We start from the raw sequence: 25,016 nt of genomic DNA on the forward strand, positions 1-25,016 counted from the left end.
AGTACTGTATACGGCCATAGCGGGCAGCTCGCTCGCCGTGGGAGGCGTGGCGGCTGAAGGAATGTGCTTAGCATATTCATAAGTAAGGCTGCTGCGCAACTCAGCACGCCTCGACAATCGCACAGATGAGAAGCTTTGATGCATGTGCTCCATAACGCATTAAAAAAAATAATGCATTTAATCACAGTTTCAATTCCAAGCAAAGGGAACTTGTGTCAATGCATGATTTCCTGGTACACCGATTACATTGATCAGCGCTTCCCAAAACCTGAGTATATAAAAACGATGTTGGAATATTTCGGAATATATAATATAAGCGCTGGATAGTCAAAACTTAAATATATAAAGTCAGCGTCGGAATATATAAAGTCAGCGCTGGAATATATAAAGTCAAATCTTGAATATATAAAGTCAGCGTCGGAATATATTGTCACGCTTGGGTCACAGATTTGCACAGAGACACAGGAGATCGTAGAAACAAGAAGGATTTTTATTCACAGACTGCAAACACATCAGCTTAAACGTGCTTCATGACAAGTCAGAGATGACAGTTCCGCTAGGAGCAGAGAGAGACAGATAAAAGCAAGCAAACCTTCAATTTCAACTGACAGGCTGCACAAGGCTTTTAAGTTAGCGGAGTATCGCGCAAGGTTTGCATTACGCGTTATAGCGCAAGTGAGAAAGTAAGGAGCAAGCGCTGGAATAAAATCCACAAGTTAATACACAAGCTGTCTCTACAGTTTCTCCACACTGAATCCTCCAGGCACTACTTACAAAGGGTTACATTGACAATCGCACAGATGAGAAGCTTCGATGCATGTGCTCCATAACGCATTAAAAAAAATAATGCATTTAATCACAGTTTCAATTCCAAGCAAAGGGGAACTTGTGTCAATGCATGATTTCCTGGTACACCGATTACATTGATCAGCACTTCCCAAAACCTGAGTACTGTATATAAAGACGGTCTTGGAATATTTCGGAATATATAATGTAAGCTGGATAGTCAAAACTTTATGCAAAGATGCCTACATTTAACTTACATTCCTACCAAAGACATTTCTATCGACTAAATAAAAATTCCTTCTATTTAAAATTTAAATAGAACTTGGAACAGATGTTCATAATATCCACGCAGACTTGCACGTGAGAGCGGGAGTCATCCGTTTTAAATAAATTAAGATTTTGTACAAATAATGTTTTCATTTTTCTTCCTTGTTGGATTCTGGCACCCCCAGCAACAGTTGCTCATATAGCAAAGTGTAAAATGTTATCTATAATTTTATTTTTTTTTGTTATGGACTTCCCCAAAACTGTTGATCCCTGTAAATAGTTTATAGTATAACAACACTATAATCTGTTGTAGCACGAGCGTTAATTAGCGTCACACCTCACAACCTGCGTGTACCACGTTTTGGCTCTAACGCTAGAAGCGCGTGGATGCTGTGGGGTAAGTTCTGGTTTCTGTTTCTTTCCCGATATTTTTTTTTTCATTTACTTTGTGTTAATAATTTATAATCGATTTAATTTATTACTTAATAGGCAGAGGAAAGAAGACGTGTATGTGACGCTCTATTTCTTTCTTTTTGTTTTGCAAAGATATGCTATATAAATATATATATTTTTTTTTTCTTTTCATTTGTTAAGAATAGATATGACAACAACACTCATATCAATGACAAAACAATTACATTAACAATCATGTTATGTTTTTTTTTTAAATTTTTCCTTTTCTTTTTCATAACTTCTTTTACACACTACTTCTCCGCTGCGAAGCGCGGGTATTCTGCTAGTTTTTAATAATAATAAAAATTTATCTAGCACTACTCAAAGTTCTTAACATGGAAACTGGGGAGCCACTTTCATGGCCACCAATGTGTAGTACCCACCTAGATGATGCAACAGCAGCCATTTTTGTGCCACTACACTAAACACACATTAGCCGTGAGATGGTATAAGGGTGAGAGATAGTTATGCAATCAAAGACAAGGGATGATTAGGGGGCCTAAATGACTAGGCTGATGCGGGCAATTAATACAGGGTAATCGTCCCCTGCTGGCCTCACCGACACCTCTTCCAGCAGCAACCCAAGCTTTTCCTAGATGATCTCCCATCCAAGTGCTGGCTGGGCCCCAACATGCTTAGCTTCAGGTCGATGACCTGTTCTGATGTACATCTGGTATGGCTGCTGGCTTAAAGTTCTACTGCCTATGCAATGCTAATAGATTTAATGATGAAAAGCAGGCTATTGTGCATGATTTCCTATTGTGTCCAGCACAACTATTCCATACACTCAGCTATAACATATGCATCGTTAGAAATACAGTACAGTATGTGACTTTAATTTACATTTTTTATTTCCCTTAATTTATCATTTTATTGCATTTTGGGAACTTATAAATGATGTGATATTAAAAACAAACTCACTCCTCAAAGTGTTCATCTGAGAGACGCAGACAGTATGTCTGCAAGATTTTCAGCAGTGCCTTCTGGCTGATGCATCCTGTTTCTGCTGAATCATAACATTTAAAGGCTTTAATAATTTCCTTCCAGTTGTCAGAGATTTTATCAGCCAAGATGCCTTCAACCTGTAACATGGAAGATAACTGGACATCAGTTCCTTATGTTAAAACCAGTCCGACCATTCTGTTTAATGGAATTTTTAGTATTATCTTTCTAGAAATACACCTTATATTGTTTCTGGTCATATTTATTCTTTTATTCATTTTTAATTAGCATTAAATTTTAAATTCAAATAAACAGTGGTTTAGAAAATATTCAATAAAGAAGCATAAATAATGAATTACTATTTAATAAACAGGCAACGTCAGTTAAAAACAGAATAATGGAATTGACACATATACTGTATATGCTGCATACTCTATGGGAAACAAATGGTGCATTACGGTTTCTTCAACACCTACACATTTATGAATATGACTCTGACTGGTGACAGATGGTAGGAAGTAAATGAAGGTGGCAATAAACGGTAGAAAAAAGCCCCAAAATATTAAACCACCAACTGCTATGATTCTCAGTAATTTTCAATTTAAATTTATGGCATAAATGATAGCAGGAAACTTATATTTGACTGCTAAAATAGTACATTTCAAACCACTTGTACTTTGTTGAGTGGTTATTTAAATGCTATAACAAGACATGAGAAATTGTATAAAGCTGTTAAATAAAAGAATTTCTTCTAATACATGCTGAAGCTTGCTTTTTCAGGTTTAAAAAATAGTTAAAAGAACAGTATTTTTTTTCAATATATGTAAACAATTTAATCAAAGCCATTCACAATCACAACAATTTGGTGCTCACGATACATGTATCATACTGCGAGATAACACCCTACAGATGTAGCCCCTTTTTCTGCTTAATTAAGATGCCATTTTGGTGCTGTAGCCATGTGCACATCACTAAAGAGGAGCACGTAGTTTATCACACATTCTGGGGCTATTGTGACTTCTACTAATCCCTGTTAGAGTCGGGAAAATCATCACTGAAAATGTTGTTAAGGGAAAATTCAGACTCTCACAATTTATACTTAATTTTTTTAAATTTGTGATTTACTGATTAGACAGACAGACAGACAGAGACAGACAGACAGACAGAGACAGATAGATAGATAGATAGATATGAAAGGCACTATATGATAGATAGATAGATAGATAGATAGATAGATAGATAGATAGATAGATAGATAGATAGATAGATAGATAGATAGATAGAAGCAGGCTTACAGCAGCAGACAAAAAAGGCACAAATATGCATTTAACAAGAATGGTCCTAATTTGAAGTACACTATCAAGGTACAAACATACATATATGTATCAAGAATCATCTACAAGTTAATAAGTAAATTAAAGTAAAAATAAAACTGAAGAGCATCAACACATGTTCAGTATTTAAGGTTACAGTCAAACAGCAGTAATGATTGTGTTCTGTGGCCACTGTTTTATGTTCCTTTTTAAGTCTTTTTGTAATTATTTATTGTTTGTCTTTATGTATTATTATGTTTCTGTGTGTAAAATCATGCTCCCTTCTGTCCTTGTATTTTAGGGGTGGCACCCTCAGGAGGTGGGGCCACCATGACATCACCACTCCTGGTCCCTTCCTCTGCCTATTTAAGTCAAAAACTGGGGATCATTTAGTTTACTGTTAAGTCCTGAAAGTACTGATTTTATGACTAAATCCATTGGGTTTTATTTTGTTTGTTTTTTATATGTTCTTGCCTTCTTTTTTTGGATTGTTATTCTGGATGATGTTTGCTTGTTTACTTGTTTTCTGTGGATTACCTTTTTGCATTGCATACCATTGTTGATTTTCATTAATATATCTTTGATTTATATAGATACATTTTTGTTCACAACCTGGGCACTGGCAGTTATCCCCTCTCTTTTGGGGTTTTTCATAGTTTAATAATTGCCAGCTCTCCGTTTTGTGGCCTGCTCCAGCTGAACCCAGCAAGTGGTATTTGGGGTTTGGCTGAGATAAGGTGAGCCTTTTCTAGGTAGTCTAGTTAAGATCCTGGCCTGCTTCTTGTTTATTTTGGGAAGCCACACACCCTTTTGCCCTTTTCAAGACTCTATTTCATGACAAGTAAACATATGCTTGCTTACAAATCTTGGGACCATTCATTATGTAGAACTATGGTAATGGACTAATGTTTAGTGATACAGGCATACATATGTTACCTAAATGACCACACAGATGGAGGACAAAATATATTCAAACACTGAGTATGTAGTCAAAGTCAAGCCATATTTTTTGCTGTGTGTACATAGTATAATTGAAGTCTTACTTGCATGTTTCTTCAGAAAAATACAGTGTAAGCCTCGGAAACAATCGTACTGAGTGAACGTAAGCTAAAGTCTTTGTTTTGGGGATTTCCTGGGCTACTAAAATCCATCTTGTAGTATCAGCGCTATATAGCTCAGTATGCTTAGTGAGAGTCAACTGCTTAATAAAAGATGCTTAAAACTAACTTACAGTACCTCTTTATTCAACCACCTGGATGGGCAATACTGCAAATGACACGATTATGATGACCAACAGTAAGAGAATGAAATGTAATATAAACACATTTTATCAAATTCTCAAGATCACTTAAAACAGTTCAGTTTTGTGGAAGGTCAGAGCCCATTGATACAGCATGAGCAACAAGGCAGGAACCAACCCGGAATGGCTGCTACTCCATAACAGGACACACAAACTCAGACACCAGCACTGCAAGGGTTGGAACATCAAGAGAAAATAGATTGCTCCTCATACTACATAATGTGCCTTTGTACCTCTTATTTGTTTCAGTTAAATGCAATATGCTTTTGTACCTGCCACTTCTATTTGAATTATACAAGGACTGTGTACATTTAAAAATACAGGTCAGGTCAGGATAGGGAGCATGCACTAGTACAACACATCACTGCACCCACCACATGACGAAACAGCTTGGGGTCCTGGTTGGCAGACACAGTTTATTCCCACCCTCTGGAAATGACCATCTCTCTACTACAGCCAGATGTTATGTGGGCCTCCCTTTGGCCTGGTCCAGCTGTTGCAGTCCTCACTATGAGGATCCTGGGAACCGGATTACCCTCAGGGAATCGCGCCACATGGCCATAGTGCTATAATGGATGCTCCCTCACAATGCAGGTAATGTGCCTCATTCAGGACTCCATGAGCAACTGCTCATTCGACACAAAGTCAAACCAGCAGCATCTATGCAAAAGGATGAAGGTCTTTAGAGTCCTGAAGCTTCCTGTCTTGTAATAAGGTTGTGACACATGGACGCTATCCAATGATCTGAGACAAAGACTGGACTCCTTCGGTACTGTGTCTTTTTCGGAGACTCCTTGGGTATCACTAGTTTGACTTTTTAAAAATACAGCAGATAAAAAAATTATAGAACAAAATAAGATGCAATTTTGAACACTCAATATGCTAAATATGGGTTTTGAATTTTTCTAGCACAGAATGTATCTGAAATTATTTCACCAAATTAAGATTATTGGATTGCTTTCTGAGTGACAGAACTGCTGTCTTGCAACATGGACACCAGTGTGCATATCCATTTGGTCCCTGTGTAATGTAATTTGCATGTTCTCCCAGGTCTGTGAGGGTTTCCTCTGAGTGTTCCCGTTTCCTCCCACAGTCCAAAGACATGTAAGTTAGGTGTGTTTGCCCTGCGATGGACCACCTCCCTGCCCAGGGGATGTACCTGCCTTGTGTCCTGTGAATGCTGGGATAAAAACTCCAGCTGCCCCACAACCCTGCCCTGGACAAGTAGGTCAGAAAGATGGATGGATGAACTTGTTTCCTTTACATTTAACATTAAAATGATTATCAAAATTAATTTTAAGGATGAACTTGAAAAGTCACAAACGTGAAATCTTTCCTTGTGTATTTATTTACTCATTAAACTGCATGCAGTTCTTTGATTTATTCTAGTGTAAAAATAAAAATCAAAAGCAAACCTATACTGTATAAATCTCTGAAAGAGACAGACACTTTTATACGTCAAAACAGATGGAGACATAAAAAAGAATATTTGGATGCAGTGTTTATTGGGAACAAATAAGGTACTGACAATCTGTGATCTAACATAATGAATATTATAGATACCAATTAACTCGTGTTTTTTTAACTGATTGTGCAGTTCCTATTTTACCACATTTGCAAAAAGATTGTGAAATTTAGCAAAATGATAGGAAATTTCCGTCTGCACCATATATTTCAACCATTTTTTATCATTTTTTCAAATGATTTGCCTGTCATGTTACATTATGTGGTGAATTTTAAAGTATACTCTGAAAGTAAAGTCTTAATTGTCATAATAAGATCAGTTGCATGGAATTTGTATTAGTGAAGATCATACAAAACTGTCTTCAGACGCTTCTTAAACACATTGAGGGAGTCAGCAGTTTGGATGAAGGTGGGCAGCTTGTTCCACCAGCCAGGAGCTACACAGGAAAATAGTCTGCTTGGGGATTTCAAGCCGTGTATGCTCCTTCAATATTTTAAAAATATAATGCATTTATTAGACACACAGTAGATACTTTTGCAGTACATAATTGAATAATTGAAAATTGTTCATCCATTGCAAATGTTTTGCAATGAAAGCAGTTAATACTGTAATGTGTTATCTATTAATGAATACATTATGGCTGTGTGTTTGTGTATACTGGATTATTTGTGTGCTGTTGGAAATGAGATTATGGTGGTCCTTATTTGGTATATTTCTGTTTTGTATGATCTTCACCAATTCAAATTCCATGATCTGATCTTGTTATGACAATAAAGACTTTACTTAAGAGTATACATAAAAAGAGATTGGGAGCATGCATACCATAAATTCACCATATAATACAACATGGCAGGCAAACCATTTGACAAAATGATAAAGAATGAGTGAAATATATGGTTCAGACAGAAATTACCAATTACCAAAATTATCATTTTGCTAAATTTTGCAATCTTTTTCCAAAAGTGGTAAAACAGGAACTGAAAAAATCAGTTAAAAAAGAAACACAAAGTGTTTAAAGACTCTCTTGTTGGGTGAACTCCTGTCTAACTGATATTACCTGCTGGTCGTATTGTCTAGGAATTGTAACTTGCTTGTATTTTGTTATAAGCTCTTCACTTGTGGTGATCAATTTTTGTAACCTTGTCCTGTAATACTTGTTTCCCAAACAGTCCCTCAGACTGATGTTTACTTCATTATGTTGCCCTTTTTGTAAGTCTCTCTAGATAAAAGCGTCTGCTCAGCAAATAAATTTAAATGCAAAAATGTGTTTCAATGGCTTATTAATTAAAATTATTACCAAAATATAAAGTCTAGAGAAGAGTGACTAGGCTCATTTCAGGGCTATAGAGATTGAATTATGAGGAAAGAATAAAAGAGCTAAGATGTTTCAGTTTAAGCAAAAGAAGATTCAGATAAGACATGATTGAGGTCTTTAAAATTATGAAGAGTATTAGTACAGTGGATCAAGACTGTTATTTTATAATGAGTTCATCAAGAACACAGGGACACAGCTGGAAACTTGTTGAAGGTAAATTTCACACAAACATTACAAAGTTTTTCTTTACACAGTGAAACACAGACACATGGAAAAAGTTACCAAGTAGTGTGGCAGACAGTAGAACTTCAGGAAGCTTCAAAGCTAGACCTGATATTTTTAAAAGAATTAAGTGGATAGGACTTATCTAATATTCTAATTAATTATTATTTAATAAAATTTGAACTAGTGGAATGTATATGAGCTGAAATCTGTTATGTATTTTACTGTATAACATGTGTTAAAGACTTATCAGTGGAAGCTATCATAAATCTGATAGCCTTGGTCTTAGTTACCAGACTGCAGGAAAGTGAACAGTGGGTGTGCGTGACTGGTTGAATAAGCTCGCCCTAGCTTTCAGTGAATCCACTGTGAGGTGGTGAAGATGAAGCAGTGCAGGCCACATCTCATTTTGGCTGCTTGTGCTTATGCAGGCTGAAATTGAATTCACGTATCACTCTCATGACACGATTAACTTGTACAAATAAAAATCTGAAGATTATTTACTATGGTGCCGTCATAGAAAATTTGTCAATCACTTCAATAACCTTACCTTCAGAACCATAGTTACCAAATTTTAATATGCTTTATTATGATTACTTTTTTCAAGGCATATTTCTCTATTAGAGAAGATATACTGTATGGCCACAGTATCACCTACTGTACAAGTATTGTATTTTGCACAAAATATGCTTCTTTTCTAGTACAGCATTAAAAGGACACACTTAGCATAAACATGCTTCCTGACAACTTTTGTAGATTGAAGTTATGGTTGGAAGTATCCTAAATGGAGCTAAAGAATCACTGTTTACTTTTTATTTACCTAAACTCAATTCATATGAACCTCAAAGAACATAGCTGACCATCCTCAATACACTTTATTTAAGACTTCACCCTGTGGTCACAGTGAGTCATCTGAAACAGTCTGAAAGTTAATTTGGATGTAGAATGGGATGGGTTCCTATTGTTCCTAAATAAAAAAGAAATAAGGCCAAGTTTTGCCGTATGGTAAGAAAGGGATGATGCTGCACTTCTGGCCCTTCCATTTGCTCGTCTTTGTCCCAGGCTCCTGTTACGTGGGTCTGATGTTTGAAAACATTTATTGGACAGCAGTCACATAATGCAAGGGTCTGGAATATAACATGAGGAGTCTGGGATATTAGCTTTGCTCTAGCAGGTTATAGCTTTCTTGACTTTGGGGCAGCCACTTTGTAATACCCCTTTCTGGAAGCTGTGTTTTGGAATTCTTATGGTTTTATTACATGTTTTCAAATTAGTGATTGTACCTGTATCTGTTGTATTTTCTATTTTTGATCTCTTGTCTATATATCTGAACTTTCTTTTCCTTATACTTATGTTTAACAGTAACTGACTTTTTGGCATGCCAAGAATAAAGATGTATATCAAGTTTTACAAACAGACTTTACCTGTGTAACCAAAAAAATATTAAGATTTAAAATGGATTTTCATAGATAAAGTAATAGTGTATTCAGTAAGCCGCACCTTAGCAGAAGCATCAGGAGATATTTAACTAACCAAGTACAAATTATATTTCTTCATTCATCTCTCCAAAGCTCAAAGCAGGCACCTTGCAAGCCAAAGCAGCTGCAGGTCCTTGTTGCCAAAATTAATTTCTGCCTTTAATTAAACTCCTTGTTTTATTTAGTGGCCAAGTATCTGTGGAGGCTTAGCCATCAATCATCACTGATTGCAGCTAATATAAGTGCGAGCGTGTTTGTGTGTATGTGTGTATGTGTGTGTGTGCACATAATTAGCAGTTCTCTTACTGTCTTCAGAGCCAAAGTCGATACTTCTGGATCCTTCACTGTTGGAGCTTCATGCACTCCATTTAGCCACTTGTGGCCCTCCTAATCAAAAAGACAAACATTCATAAATATAAATGTTAATTTGTTGTTTGTTTTTAAAACAATTGTGTGCAGAATGAAAGTGACTAAATACACTCCAGTCATTTATGAGAAAAAAAAACTTAATTCAAATAAATAAAGTGGTTGAGATTTCCATTCATTTATGAAAACAGCAAATGACATGTCTCCAAGAAAATGTATTAGATCTTTACTCTTCTCTCTTAAAGTAACTCAAGATTATTAATCAATTTTATATATATATTGTAATGGATGGCCGGCCATTTATCCCGGCCAATACCCCCAAGCCGCCAGGTGGAGCCCTCCTTGCAGCGTGGAGGTCCCCAGAAGACCAGCAGGGCATCATGGACATTGGAGTTTTTATGCAAAGCCCTGCTGGATGCCGTGGGGGCCACAGGAGGGAGATGCAGGGAGGACCAAGTGCTTCTTCGTGCCCTGTGACCCGGAGGTTCGTCACAGGAAGAGCGACGGACTTCCGGGTTGAAGAAAGGGACTATTTACCCTGACCCGGAAGGAATAAGGACTTGTGGACTATTGGGCAGAAACACTTCCGGGTAAGGAGGTATAAAAGGACTGAGGGAACTCCCAGACGGCGAGCTGAGCTGGGTGGAAGGGTGGCAACGCATCTGGGAGCTGGAGGATTGGTTATTATTGTGAGTTTAATGAGAATTGTGGTGGAGAGTGTGCTTTGTGCACTGTGGCGACAAAATAAAGTCAACTTGAGGACTTTTACCTGGTGTCTGGAGTCGTGGACAGGGGTTCAAGGGAGCGAGGCGCCCCCTATCGTTCACAGTGGCGTAGTCGGCAGGATACTCTAGCGTCGTTTGCAGAGGACCTGAATCAAAAATTTCTGTGGGAAACGAACCCCGAGAAGACTACGGAATCGGGAATCACCACAGCATCGTCAAAACCCGAAAAAACCGAGTCCAAAATGGGAAAGAAGAAGGGCAAGCAAAGCGACAACGCCAGCGGGAGTGCCGTAGGTGCAATGGTCGACGCTCGGGAGGAGTTAAGGAGAGGCCTTACAAGTCCGGAGAAACCTCCAGGAAGCAACGATCCCTCTAAGGTACGTGCCGGGAACGACATTAAAAATCCTTTTATTGTTTCTCACCTTGTCCCGTGCATGTACCTTGGAGATGACCACCTGGAGGCTCCGAGGGGAACAGGAGACTGCCCCGAAGACGACGGCCTTCTCCTGTCGAAGCCAGAGCGCCTAGAAGTCGACTTCCGCATGATGGCAGCCGACGAGGGACACGGTAGCAAACCCGGTGCCTTCCGGGAAGGTGGAGCTCCACGTCCTGCTGTTTGCAACTTCGAGCCCGAAGGAATGGACTTGGTCTTTCCGAAGGGGAAGGGGGAGGCAAGCGAGGCATCGCTCAACCCACAAGAAGGTAAGGAGGGTCGGGAAGTAGCTGATCGGGATGTTGCAAAAATATTAAAGACAAACCGCAGTTCGCCGAAGAAGGCAACTCGACCCTCTGAGAACTCCAAGTCCCAGAAGCCTCCGCGAGACCCGTCAGAGCACGTGCTTGAAGCGGGCGTGCTCATTGGCTCCCGGTCGGCAGGTAACGCGAACAAGGAAGTGAGCGTTCTGCCGGTCGAAATAAATAATTATATAAACTTGCGGGAGCTCGAAAAGCTAATCAAGCCCGTAGCGAGTGTCTTGCAGGTCCTGACGACCATTGAAAAGATCATCGGGGATTTGGGAGCGGCAGCCAGAGAGCCGTTGGAGAAGGTGAGGGCCTACGTGCGGCGATTTGGTGGGGAGCCTCCCGTAATGAATGATGCGGCGATACAGGTAAGCGAGACCCGTATCGTACATAATAGAGGGACGCGGTGTGATCCGGGCCCGCGTTTAATAAGTAGCGGGTGCCAATACACGGCGTACCCTACAAGAGAGGTCGGTACGTTAACCGAGTGGTCGGCGGAAGGGCTAATCGATCCGGGGCAGCTAGACAGTGCTGACTCCGGGCGAGGCAGCCCTGAAGACGCCGCCGGTAATTTGTAAATCAAGAGGGGTGCAGACAGTAAAGGGGCTCTCTTCATTTAGTAGAGAGACTCAGACTGTGGACAAGCCCCAGATCAAGCAGGAGATCCCGAAAATAAACCGGGGGTCTCCTGACAAGAAAGGGAAAGAAGCAAAAAGAGAAAAAGCACCAGTAGAGGAGGAAGGGGTTTCTCTCCCAGAAAAAGGGGCGGACCTAACATGTCCTTATTGTTTTCAGTCCCGTAGGGGAAGAATACCAGGAGGACAGAGGCAGTGTTACGGTGCCGAAGGTTGGGCCATATTTGGCGGAACTGTCCTTGGAGAGAGGGGGACAAGATGTCAATTTGGAATAATATTCCCCCTAGGTTCTCCAGGGACCAAGATGTTTGTTTTAATCAAGGCTCAACCAGGACGTCCTCTTGGAGGAAGACTTCCCTCTCGGGGCAGGCCGCTCCGAATAATAATTCGTCGCTGGGGGAATACTGTAATGGATGGCCGGCCATTTATCCCGGCCAATACCCCCAAGCCGCCAGGTGGAGCCCTCCTTGCAGCGTGGAGGTCCCCAGAAGACCAGCAGGGCATCATGGACATTGGAGTTTTTATGCAAAGCCCTGCTGGATGCCGTGGGGGCCACAGGAGGGAGCTGCAGGGAGGACCGAGGGCTTCTTCAGTGCCCTGTGACCCGTTGGTTCGTCACAGGAAGAGCGACGGACTTCCGGGTTGAAGAAAGGGACTATTTACCCTGACCCGGAAGGAATAAGGACTTGTGGACTATTGGGCAGAAACACTTCTGGGTCAGGATGTATAAAAGGACTGAGGGAACTCCCAGACGGCGAGCTGAGCTGGGTGGAAGGGTGGCAACGCATCTGGGAGCTGGAGGATTGGTTATTATTGTATTATTGTGAGTTTAATAGAATTGTGGTGGAGAGTGTGCTTTGTGCACTGTGGCGACAAAATAAAGTCAACTTGAGGACTTTTACCTGGTGTCTGGAGTCGTGGACGGGGGTTCAAGGGAGCGAGAGCGCCCCCTATCGTTCACAATATTTATATATATATATATTATATATATTTATATATTTATTTATATATTTATATTTATATATTTATATTTATATATATATATATATTTATATATACCTGAACCCAAGGTAGGAACCAACCCAAAATGAGATGCCATGTATAACAGAGCAAACTCATATACATGCTGCATACTCATTCTTCCAGGACCATTCAGCTTAAAGGAATACTCCACCTAAAAATTATATTTTATGTTTTGTAGTAATGACTGAGTAAACATTTTTAATCTCACATTTTCATGGAGAGTGAAGAGAGAAAAAGGTTATCATATAATACAAGCCAAAGGAAACCAATGCTGTATAACAGCAAACAATATTAGAAACATTCATGGATAAAAAAAGTCTCACGTTATTCATGTTGGATAAACCTCATTTCAGTAATCCGTGTGTTCGCTCACAACATTCAAAACGCATGCAATTTTTTAAAACGTTATCAAATAAATGCTTCTGGGAAAATCAGCACACATTATAAACAGGCAAAAAAAGTCACATGGGATTGAGTTTTTGAATTGAAGAAAGGCCTCTTGACCAATGAATGATGGAAAGAGGTAGATCTTCAATTAAAAAATTCAGTCATATCATTTGCCATTGTGCAGCATTGGTCACCATTGGAATCCAGCATATCATAAACATTTTTATCTTTGTTCTCCATTAAAACATGAGTTCTCTGTCAACACTACATAATAAATGGTGAAAAAATATAATATAATACGGGGTGGCGCAAGGAAACAGGAAATTTTCAATTGACACTCAATGCATGAATAAACACATTATAAAATATATTTAATGATGAAATGTATTGTACAGGATATGCAATAAATGATGGTAATCAATATTCATTTTATGTTAAGAAGAAAACATCATGAAGGTGTTGTCTGTTTCTCCGTACACAGTCTGTTGTGGAAATTCTGTGATTTCTTCTTCAATCCTCCTTTTTTGTTCAGCAATGGTTGCAAGAAGTGTGCAGTACACAGAAAAAAAATCACCAACAGTCAGATCTGGGGATCTCGGAGGCCATGGAATGTCACCATTGCGTGAAATGAGGCGCTTTCCAAACAATCGTTGAATAGCTGCCATCCATTGTTGGGCAGTATGCGAAGTGGCTGCACCTGGGGGACTTTTTTTAAGGCTGAACCTGTTTCTTCAAAATTAATAACATGAGCAGATGGGACACAATCATGAAGTCCTAACTGGTAATAATGCTGAAATTCTCTTTGCGCAGTAGTCACACTATCACCATACTTATTAAAGGCTTTCACAGAGAAATGCTCATTGTACACCACTCCACTGCTCCATTATAACTAATGGTAAGGGGTTCTAAACTAGCTCGCATTGGTCCCAAAAAACTGCCGACACCCCAGGGTTGCCAACACCTAGTTCCAAAATTTCCCATTTCCATGCACCACCCTGTATAATATAATATAATATAATATATCAATTTTGAAAGGAGTATTCCTTCAATAGTCACATTTTTGAGATGGTGGTGGAAGTTGCAGTACCCAAAGGAAGGTCACACAAAAATGGAGATAATATGCAGACTCCAAAGAAACAGAGTTTGGTCTAGGATTCAAATGGAGCTACAAGGCAGCAGAGTTAACAATGGTCACACCCAACCTGTTGACACATCAACAAATCAAAACCTAATATGGTGGTCATCTATTCTATCATGGAAAGTTTCAAATTCAATACTATTCAAATAATTGAAATGCTGGGTGTAAACACGTTGTTTTGGGGGCCTCATATATACATACATGCTGGCCATGAAGGACGCCGAAGGGTTTGTTTCGGGAATATGGGGAGGACATGCATAGCACCAAGAGAAAGCTGGCTGGCACATGTTTAACATTAAGAATCAAGAATTTTAATGCAGCAATATTATTCTAGCACAGTTGTATAACCCACTAAAGCCAGATAGGCAGCTTTTAAAGAAAAATAAGAAAAAAAAAGAACTACTAACCATAGACTCTTTCAGCTCAAACAACTCTAGAAATCGATGGTAGCTGATAATGCCCGTATGTTCTGGATCCAGTAAAATCATGAGCTCTTTAAATTGATTATCTGTCATTCGAAAGGTTAAGCCTTCTAAAATCCTGCGCAGTTCAGGCCTTGTAATTTTTCCATCACGATTCTGAGAGAACAATGCAAAGCAACACAAAAAGTTGAATATTCACTATGTAGAACTAAAATGTTACACATAACCCAACCATCCACCCATCTTTCCATTCATTTTTTTAATTCACACTGAGCTCCACTCAGTAACCAACCCTGCAGTTGTTTAATTTTAAATATTTTAAGTTTAAATATTACATCATGGCATTTATTTTAAATAATTGCTTTACAATGACATAAAAAGCAATTTTAATAAAAAATTTCCAAGTAGTTAAATAAGACTCTACTAAAAATGATAAACCACTTAAAACTAAAACGTGAGAGCTGCTGAAGACATTCTCACCACAAGAGCAGCAGAAATGGAATGGCCTCAGATAAGCTACTGAGAGGAGTGAAAAGTCCTCAACCAAAAGAGGACCTCAGATAATCAGTTCTGCACAATACAGAATGACAAAAATGAGCCATATTTTTTTCTGAGGTGGTAATTGACTCATGTGTATTACACAGTGAATGCAGGAAACAAGATTCACAGAAACATAAGGTAATGACCACAACGTCAACATAACACACATTCTCAGACTCACTTAATCCAGGTCTAGGTCAGAACAACACTGGGCACAAGGCAGGAAACAGCCCTGGACAGGGCGTCAGTCCATCACACATGTGCCCACACTCACACTCATACTGGGGCCAATTTGGAATCTGAAATTAAGCAAATATACATACGTTTGTGGATGCAGATGGTCGAAAAGCCAGAGATCTAACACAACAAATGCAGGAAAACTCAACATGAACAACAACCAGCAACAAGAATTGACAGGCATGCTGCTGTTTTTGGAAGGCAGTAGCACTACCCACTGTACCACCTTACCAGTCTGTTATGATATTTACAGTGTCCATTGTATTTGTTAACTCACTAGTCCCAAACAGAGGTTAACTCATCAGATATATGCACAGTTCTAGATGGAGAACTCAGTTTACATTCACACAGCAACAAGAGGGAACTGCATTTGACTTGGGCCAAAAGTGCTGTGAAGTGGCATCATTATCTCCTGCACAACTGTGTGGTCTCACCCTTATAGGCAAACATACATTTTAACACAGAATATGATACACACAGAGGCTTCCTGATTAGCAGTGCTTCTCTCCATATATCATCGTTAAGATGTTTAATCAGGACAAAATTAGAGCAACAGAGGAAAAGGCTACAAATTACTGATGTGCGCAATCAACTCAGTCTTTACACAAGATGTACTGCATAGAATAATTTCATCCTAAACAACACCATATACTACTGAGAACCAGTTAGCATATGGAAGATATGTCAGAATGTGAATCTTCAATTTACACTTAAAAAACTCAAACATTGAAACCTGCTTTAGTTCCAACTAAAAATGAATAATCCCTGCTGCAAATTTGGAATAATGAGATAACAATATCAACAGTAAAACAACAGCATCTTTATCAGAAACAAATGCCTAAATACAAGCAGCCATTACATGAAATAAGATTCACCGCCAGTGGGCCACGTAAGGAACCTGCTTTAAAATAAGTTGACAAATGACAGTACTGGCAGGAAACCTGTTAGCTTTTAAAAATAATCTGGATCAGTATTCCTCAGCCACTGGGTTGTGACCCTCGTTTGGTTGATGAACTACTGACGGGGTGCATAGCAAGAGTGATCTGCCCCCACACCTTTAACATTCACATTCGTTTTACCAAGGGGGACCCTCCCCTTGTGGGTTGAAAATGATTCTAAACAGGAAAAACTGGGCTGCAACACCAGAAAGTTGAGAAGCACTGATCTAGATGACGTATTGGGGCAGCTAAGCTATTAGCCAACCAAATAAGTTAATGGGCTCCTCTTGCTTGTCAGACATTCCTGTTTTCCTGCTATTAACTAAAAATGAACTTGACTTATTTAATAATCTCAAAATAAGTAGATTCAGAAAACAACGCCTTCAACACCATCCAACCTCTGCTCCTTAGTGACAAGCTGACAGAGATGGAAGTAGATTCATACCTGATGGCATGGATCGTGGACTATCTTACAGACAGACCTCAGTATGTGCGTCTCAGGAACTGCAGGTCTGACATTGTGGTCACCAACACAGGAGCGCCGCAGGGGACTGTACTTTCTCTGGTCCTGTTCAGCCTATATACATTGGACTTCCAATACAACTCGGAGTCCTGCCACATGTAACAGTTCACTGACGACACTACTATCATGGGCTGCATCAGGAGTGGGCAGGAGGAGTAGTATAGGAACCTAATCAAGGACTTTGTTAAATGGTGCGACTCAAACCACTTACAACTGAACACCAGAAAAACCAAGGAGCTGCTGGAGGATTTTAGGAGGCCCAGGCCCCTCATGGACCCCGTGATCATCAGAGGAGACTGTGTGCAGAGGGTACAGACCTATAAATGCCTGTGAGTGCAACTGGATGATAAATTGGACTGGACTGCCAATACTGATGCTCTGTGCAAGAGAGGACAGAGGCAACTATACTTCCTTAGAAGGCTGGCGTCCTTCAACATCTGCAGTAAGATGCTGCAGATGTTCTACCAGACAGTTGTGGCGAGTGCCCTCTTCTACGCAGTGGTGTGCTGGGGAGGCAGCATAAAGAAGAAGGACGCCTCACACCTGGACAAACTGGTGAGGAAGGCAGGCTCTATTGTAGGCATGGAACTGGACAGTTTGACATCATGGCACAGCGACGGGCACTGAGCAGGCTCCTGTCAATCATGGAGAATCCACTGCATCCACTAAACAGGATCATCTCCAGACAGAGGAGCAGCCTCAGCGACAGACTTTTGTCACTGTCCTGCTCCACTGGCAGACTGAGGAGATCGTTCCTCCCCCACACTACGCAACTGTTCATTTCCACCTGGGGGGGTAAATGTTAACATTATACAGTAAGTTATAAGTTATGGTCTGTTTTATCTGCATTTTTATCACTCTTTAATTTAATATTGTTTTTATCAGTATGCTGCTGTTGGAGTATGTGAATTTCCCCTTGGGATTAATAAAATATATCTATCTATCTATCTATCTATCTATCTATCTAACAAAGGCAATATAGAGAGTGTGGAGCAAAACAATCATAGTGATTAAACTTACAGTAGCTGAACTGAAGATAATTTATAATATTTTTCATATTAGATCTGTGGTTATTTCATAGCCTAGTAGGCTCATAAACAGTGAGTGTAATAATTGAATTGAACTAAACTGAAACTGAATTTTTTTTTGAATTTTAGGAAATTATGACTACAGCAAGAAAATTGAAAGACTGAAGCAGATACAGAGAGCCGGCTGTAAGAGTCTCTTGGGAAGAGATGCCATGGTACAGCTTTCCCCACTGTGACTAGTGCAGCGCAGCATCAGGAAGCAAATGTGTAATAATATGAATAATTAATAATTACCATAACAAGAGGCCAGCATAGTAGCACAGTGCTTTGTGCTGTTACTTCACAGACTATAACATTAGAAGAGTTTAGCCCAGCAAACTCACCTAACTTGCCCACCAAATTTCTTCCAAATAATTTTCTTCAAAACAACATCAGGGCCCTAAAATTAAATTGTCTATGGCACTACTTGATCATTTATTTCATGTGTCTTCTCTATTTGAAGAAAAACAGTTTTGTGTTTCTAGGATATTTATCATTAACAACTTTCCAACTGTGTCCCCATGTTCTTGTTGAAGCCATTTTATAACAGCCTCGATCCACTCTTCTATTTCCTTTCATAATTTTAAAAACTTCAAACATATCCACTCTTCAGCTCATTTTGCTTAAACTGAAAAAGCTCAACTCCTTCTGTCTTTCCTCATAACACATTCTCTACAGTCCCAAAATTTAGCCCAGTTGCTCTTCTCTGGACTTCTTCTAGTGCTGCTATGTGCTTTTTGCTACCTGCATGCATTCGTCCAGGTGAGACCTCACCAGCACGTTATAAAGCTTAAGAGTGGACTTCCTTCCGTTTGTATTCTTCACTTTGTGTTTTATACCCCAACATTCTGTCAGACTTCTTAATGGATTCTGTACATTACCTAAATGTAGATAGTGGCAAGTCTTAGGTGCTTCTAATAAAGTGCACTTTCAAGTTTTAGATCTTCCATTGTAAATTCAAATGTATTTCTGCTTTCTATATTTAATATTTTACTTCTACCCACAGTCCAAAGACATAATTGTCCCTAGTGTGTGTATGTGCCCTGCGGTGGGCTGGCACCCTGCCCGGGATTTGTTCCTGCCTTGCGCCCTGTGTTGGCTGGGATTGGCTCCTGCACACCCCGTGACCCTGTAGTTAGGACATAGCAGGTTGGAAAATGACTGACTGACTGACTTACATTAAATTTCATCTGTTGCAAATCTGCCCAGTAAATAATATAATATGCACCTCTATGATTGTATACTTCTTTCAAGAATGTATGCTGTTCAAATCCCTCTGTAATAATTTAACTGATTCAAGATTACCTGACTTTCCACCTAGCTTGGTATCATCTGCAAACTTAGCTAGCTTGTTGTTTATATTCCTACCCAAATCATTTATATCAATTAAACATAGCAGTGGCCTTATCACTAAGCCCTGAGGGACACCACTCTTGAAATTGCCCAATTCTGATTAGGCTGCTTGCACCATAACCCTTTGCCTCCTGTGTTTAAGGCAGTTTTGCACACATCTACACACTACATCATGAACTTCAACTTGTTTAAGTCTGAGGTACAGCCTCTTGTGTGAGGCCTTATCAAAAGCTTTCTTCAAGAAAATTGTATAATATACACCTCTATGATCATATCCTTCTTTGTTGCTTCCTCATAGAATTCCAGCATTTAAGTAAAATAAGACCCGACTCACATGAATCCATGTTGACTGTTCATTAAGAAACCTATTCTTGTTATGTTTGATCTTCTTCTTTATAATTCCTTCCGTTAATTTACCAGTGGTGCACATTGAGCTTACTGGTCTATACCAGTAAGCTTACTTGATTAACTCTTTTTATATAACACGATCATATTTGCTACTTTTCAGTCTTTAAGAATTTCCCAAGTGCACAGTGACTTTTGAACAATATGCGTCAATTGTTTATGTATGCACTGACTAACCTCCTAAAGCACTCAGAGATAAATGTTATCTGATCCTGGTGATTTGCTGGATTTCAGCCTATTTAATCTAAACAGTACTTCTCCCTTTACAATTTTCAAATCACTAAGTACTTCCTTAGTAGCCCCTTAGACTTCCTTACATATGAACATTTTCCAAACATTTTTTTTAAGAAAAAGTGCATGCTAGAAGTATTGGCCACTCACTCTCTTCATTTTTAAATTTCCCCTTACATTTCATGTTACGCTTCACATACTACCTCCTTGACTTTACTACTAAAATACTGACAGAATCTCTTTCAGACACCTTTCTCCTTTACTGCAATATTTATCACTTAACTGCCCTTTAGATTTCCTGATATCTTTTTTAACTTTTATTCTCATGCACCCTATCATTAGTGCTGGAGTCATTTGTCTTGTATGCCTTATACAGTTGTTTTTTGTTTCCTTGGCAGCTTATTTTTAATCTCCTTATTTACTCACTGAAGAATTTTCTTTAAAACTTTTTTACTAAATTTCACAATGCTTTTCCCGCATTAAAAGTAAAATGTTTTTAAATCCGTTCCACTGCTCCTTTTTGTTTCTGCATTTAGAAGTCCATCCCAGTTTATCCCTTTAAGTCTTTGCCACATCTGCTCATAATTAGCTCTACTAGGAATAAACTTAACAGTTTTTATTTTTGTGTATGTTCTCTGCCAAAACATTGTAAAATGTATTCTGTTATGGTCACTTGACAGTAGTGGCTCAATCACCTCAACCCCCTGAATTCTATCCTGGTTGTTTCAAAATGGTAAATCTAGATAGGCCTTTAACCTTTTTGGTGTTTAACGATACTGTGTTAAAAATAAAAAAGTCATGGATTACATCTAAACTCTCATACTCATTTACTCTAGTTAATACCCCAGTTAATATCTGGGTAATTAAAATCCCCCATGATTATAATATTCCAATCTGAACTTACCTTTTTAAGATTCAATGTTCTCGATTTGGTTGAGCCCCACACCTGTTGTCCATGTGAAACATTTGTGCTTTTCCCCATGTCTGCATGGGATTTTCTCTGAATATTGCATTTTTTTTATTTTGCCAAATGACAATTTTCAAATGGCTCTGTATGAGTGTAAAGGCATCTGTGAGTTGACACCACTATCAACTGGTAGCCTGCACAGGGATATTTAGTGTATTAGATTATAGATTCTGACATTCCTTGACCATGAATTTGATTGAATGGATTAGAGACTGTTACTCTTTGGAGAAAATCTACATTACAATTTACTGATCTTCATAAATGTTTAATTAATCAGTTATATATTACTAGAAGATGTATTTCAAGGATAGAATTAATGACATCCATTACATACTCTACATCTTTGTGATGGCCAGTGAGATTTTCTACACTGTGGTGTGTTGAGCTGGTAAAATCGCTTCAGGAGAAGCCCAATGACTTAACAAGGTAATTAAAAGGACAAGCTTAGTTATGGTACACATTCTCAATCCCATGTAGGTAGTAATGGAAGAGTGAATAAAGACAGTGTGCCATTATGAACAATGCTGCACATCCTCTCTCTGACACACTAACACGCTAGGGGGTCACCTTTATACCAACAGCAATACACCTGTTCTTTTTATCTTTGGTTAAGTCAGAGGCTTTCTTCTTTTTCCTAACTCTTGTGTGTGTTTGAGGGGCTTGTTGTTTTTGTTTGTTATAATACTCCTTATGCTTCTGTTAAAAAGCTAAATTTTCTTCTTGGGAGAAATAAAGCTCGATTGATCGATCTACCTATTTACAGTATCTATCTATCCAGTATTATATTGTAAGTTCATCTTTCTAAGCTTTCTTATTTCAGCATATGTTTACAGAGGCCTTGAGTCTACCCCAACCATATCAGCAGCACTTATCACTCTTCCAACTTCCCCTTCTAAATGCCATACTTGTAAATAGACATTTTCATTAAACAAACTTAAATGTAAAGACTGCAGTCTGGGCTACAGAAAATTACTCTTACATCATCAAACACCAGGAAGGCCTTCTTCAGTGATGGGTAAGCTGCCTGGACATGTTCTCTGAGCTTCTGTAAAATGTCTCTTGTAGAAAACTGTTCAGAAGGCTCCTGAAAGAGGCTGACCCTGGGTTGAGGAGACAATTTAATATTATTTAAAATACAAACCAACAAGACATGAGATGCTTCAGGAACAATCTGATTTCACTCACATCCTCATGTCACTCTAATCAACAAGCCTGTATGTAACTTTGGGGTGGTGACCAAGGACCTGGTGTCTTTCAGGGACCATATTTCTACGGGCTCTCAGATTCATTCTATACAACATCTGCAAGATCAGACTGTATTTGACAGCATAATTCCTGAACCAGGCATTGGTCTTGTCACGTTTGGACTACTGCAACTCTCTGCTGGTAGGAGTAAGGACATATGCCGAAGATGATTTAAAATACTGCTATTCAACCAGGTTTCAGATCATTACACTGCCTCCCTGTAGCAGTACGAATTAAGATCAAATCATCAATGCTTACAGAATAGTCAGTGGGTCAGCATCTGTAAACATGGCGACACTTCTGAGTTCTTTCGTTTCATCTCATGGTGAAGCCACCTCTGTGTGGTATCAAATCTCAATCCAGACTCTTTTCTTTTGTGCAGCGCCTAGCTGTGGAATGAGCTGCTCACCTCCATTCAAAATTCTGATTCCCTCAATGTGTTTAAGAAGCATTTGAAGACTCTTCTTGAAGAAATTAGTGAATTTTTGTCTAGTTAGGTTTTTGAAACCTAGGAATTGTAACTCTCTTGTATTTTGTTCTGAGCACTTCACGTGTGGTGGCCAAGTCATTCATGTAACACTTGCTGACAAACAGTCCCTAGACTGATGTTTACTCATTTATGTTGACTTCTTTTGTAAGTCGTTTTGGAAAAAGGTGCCTGCTCAGTAAAATGAAATCTAAATTACAATTCAGAAATCTGCATCAATCAAAGTCAGCTGATTACTATAAAATGCCGATTGATGCACCTTTGCCCGAGAAAGATCTAATTGCACAACTAGGCACTTCTTAATGTAGAGTTAGAAATAAGAAAGCTAACTAAGAAACACGTTTATGGTCATTCTTAAACGAACTCTCATTATGCGTCTGGGTAAAGTCAGTACATCAGTGCAGCTTTCTAAGAATAAACCTAGACACTCCTGTTTGGATTCAGATTGAAAACAGACAGACATAGAAAAAGACCACTCACTTTTGCTGTGTCTTGGTTGGTGCTGTCTGACACCGTCTGGTCATCATGGGTTCTCGGAACATGGAAATGAATTTTTCCCATGGAATTCCACCATTTTCTCTGAATCCATACCTAGGGAAAGGCAAATAGTAGCAGTTAAATGAGTGTGCAAACTTTATATGGGAAGAAATGAAAACATGCAAAGTAAGTACACAGTATGTCTTACCAGCTAAGTACTCTTTGGAAGGTGTTGTCACTCATGGGAAAAACAAAGCTACTAAGAACAGACTTTAGATCTGATGATGACACAAATCCACTTTTCTTGTGATCAAAAGCTTGCAGAGATTTCTCAATGTCCACATAATGAGCAAGAATCTATCATTGCAGAGACAAAATCCAATATGGGTTATTTTAAATCACTCATTCACTAACTTCCAAGCACAAAAAGTCAATATATCCTGCCATCCAGGCCTACTTTTTACCTACGGTATTCTGATTAAGCTGTGTTTCTTGGGTATACCTCTTTTTACAGAATTTTGCTTTCCTCTCAGCTGGTACTAAATCATCTTATTTTGAGTGTCATCTAACTTCTCTCTTCTGCTGCCTCTACAGTGTATCAGCTTCCATAACCCTTGACCAAACTGATAATCCAGTTGCCTTGATGAGTTTTACTCCAAGCATTATACCTCAGCCTAAGGATTTTGATAAAGAAAAAATAAAAATAGCCCTTTAACTTCTCTTTTTCATAGCAAAACAGTGGCAGTAATAAAATCCTTGCTGTAATGAGTTAAAGTTAGGTAATTTCTTGAGAGTATGTTGCTCAGCATTTGATCAGTTTTGCCATCAGGAGCAGTATTTAGATGAGCAAAAGGCTGTTGTAAAATTCTGGTGGTCACATTGGGTGGTGTTAAGTGCTTTGAGTAGGATAGTAAAGCACCATGTAAATGCAATGAATGAATGAATTAATTAATTATAAAAGAGGATAACAGAGTAAATATTCAAGCTGAAGCAACCTCTCTCAAGGTAAATTTAAAACCCTTGTCACACACGTGCAATTGGGTGGCAGCAAAAGGGCCTGAATAATAATAGTAACGCGCCAGACCAGGGTGGCGAGCTGCAATGACTCTCAATCCTCTGCAGACCATCCACGGGAAATCCTGCTTCGTCCTGGTGGCCTTTCATTACATCACTTACGGTACACAGCCAGCCCCCGATGATGTCACTTCTGGTTGGGGGGACACTATTGATGACATTACTTCCGCAAACCAACCACCACCCAACCCCCCAAAGACGTCACTTCCGGTTTCAGTCCCAATGACATCACCTCCTGTCCCAGCCTTTAAAGTCGCCATATTTGCACTATTAAATCATTTCTTTCATGGACTCCAACCTGTAAATAACTCAACAAAATTAACTGTTGTCAGCCAAGGCATAATATACGGGTGGCTGCCCCAAACCTTTTTGATGTCTGCGGACTATTATTGTGACACCCTAAACTAATCCTTAACTGACGTTACACAGAATGTTTCTCTGGTTTATGATAGACGTGTGACAACTCAGCAGCTTTTCAATGGGAGAATTTGAAA

The 25,016-nt window shown here is 39.1% G+C and overlaps 1 protein-coding gene across 1 annotated transcript in view; it reads right to left on the reverse strand.

The window, feature by feature from the left end:
- The window catches only part of LOC120534599 (EF-hand calcium-binding domain-containing protein 6-like), a 234,833-nt gene that overhangs the window by 147,429 nt on the left and 62,388 nt on the right, over window positions 1–25,016 (reverse strand). The window contains exons 9-14 of the mRNA XM_039762188.1: window positions 23,657–23,805; window positions 23,452–23,562; window positions 22,219–22,339; window positions 14,964–15,134; window positions 9,848–9,928; window positions 2,428–2,588 (exon numbers count right to left, since the gene is read on the reverse strand). Of these exons, the coding sequence (XP_039618122.1) occupies window positions 2,428–2,588; window positions 9,848–9,928; window positions 14,964–15,134; window positions 22,219–22,339; window positions 23,452–23,562; window positions 23,657–23,805 (794 nt within the window). The remainder of the gene's footprint in view (window positions 1–2,427; window positions 2,589–9,847; window positions 9,929–14,963; window positions 15,135–22,218; window positions 22,340–23,451; window positions 23,563–23,656; window positions 23,806–25,016) is intronic.

The sequence above is a fragment of the Polypterus senegalus genome, chromosome 8, assembly GCF_016835505.1.
Source record: "Polypterus senegalus isolate Bchr_013 chromosome 8, ASM1683550v1, whole genome shotgun sequence".
NCBI classification, from domain to species: Eukaryota; Metazoa; Chordata; class Cladistia; order Polypteriformes; family Polypteridae; genus Polypterus; species Polypterus senegalus.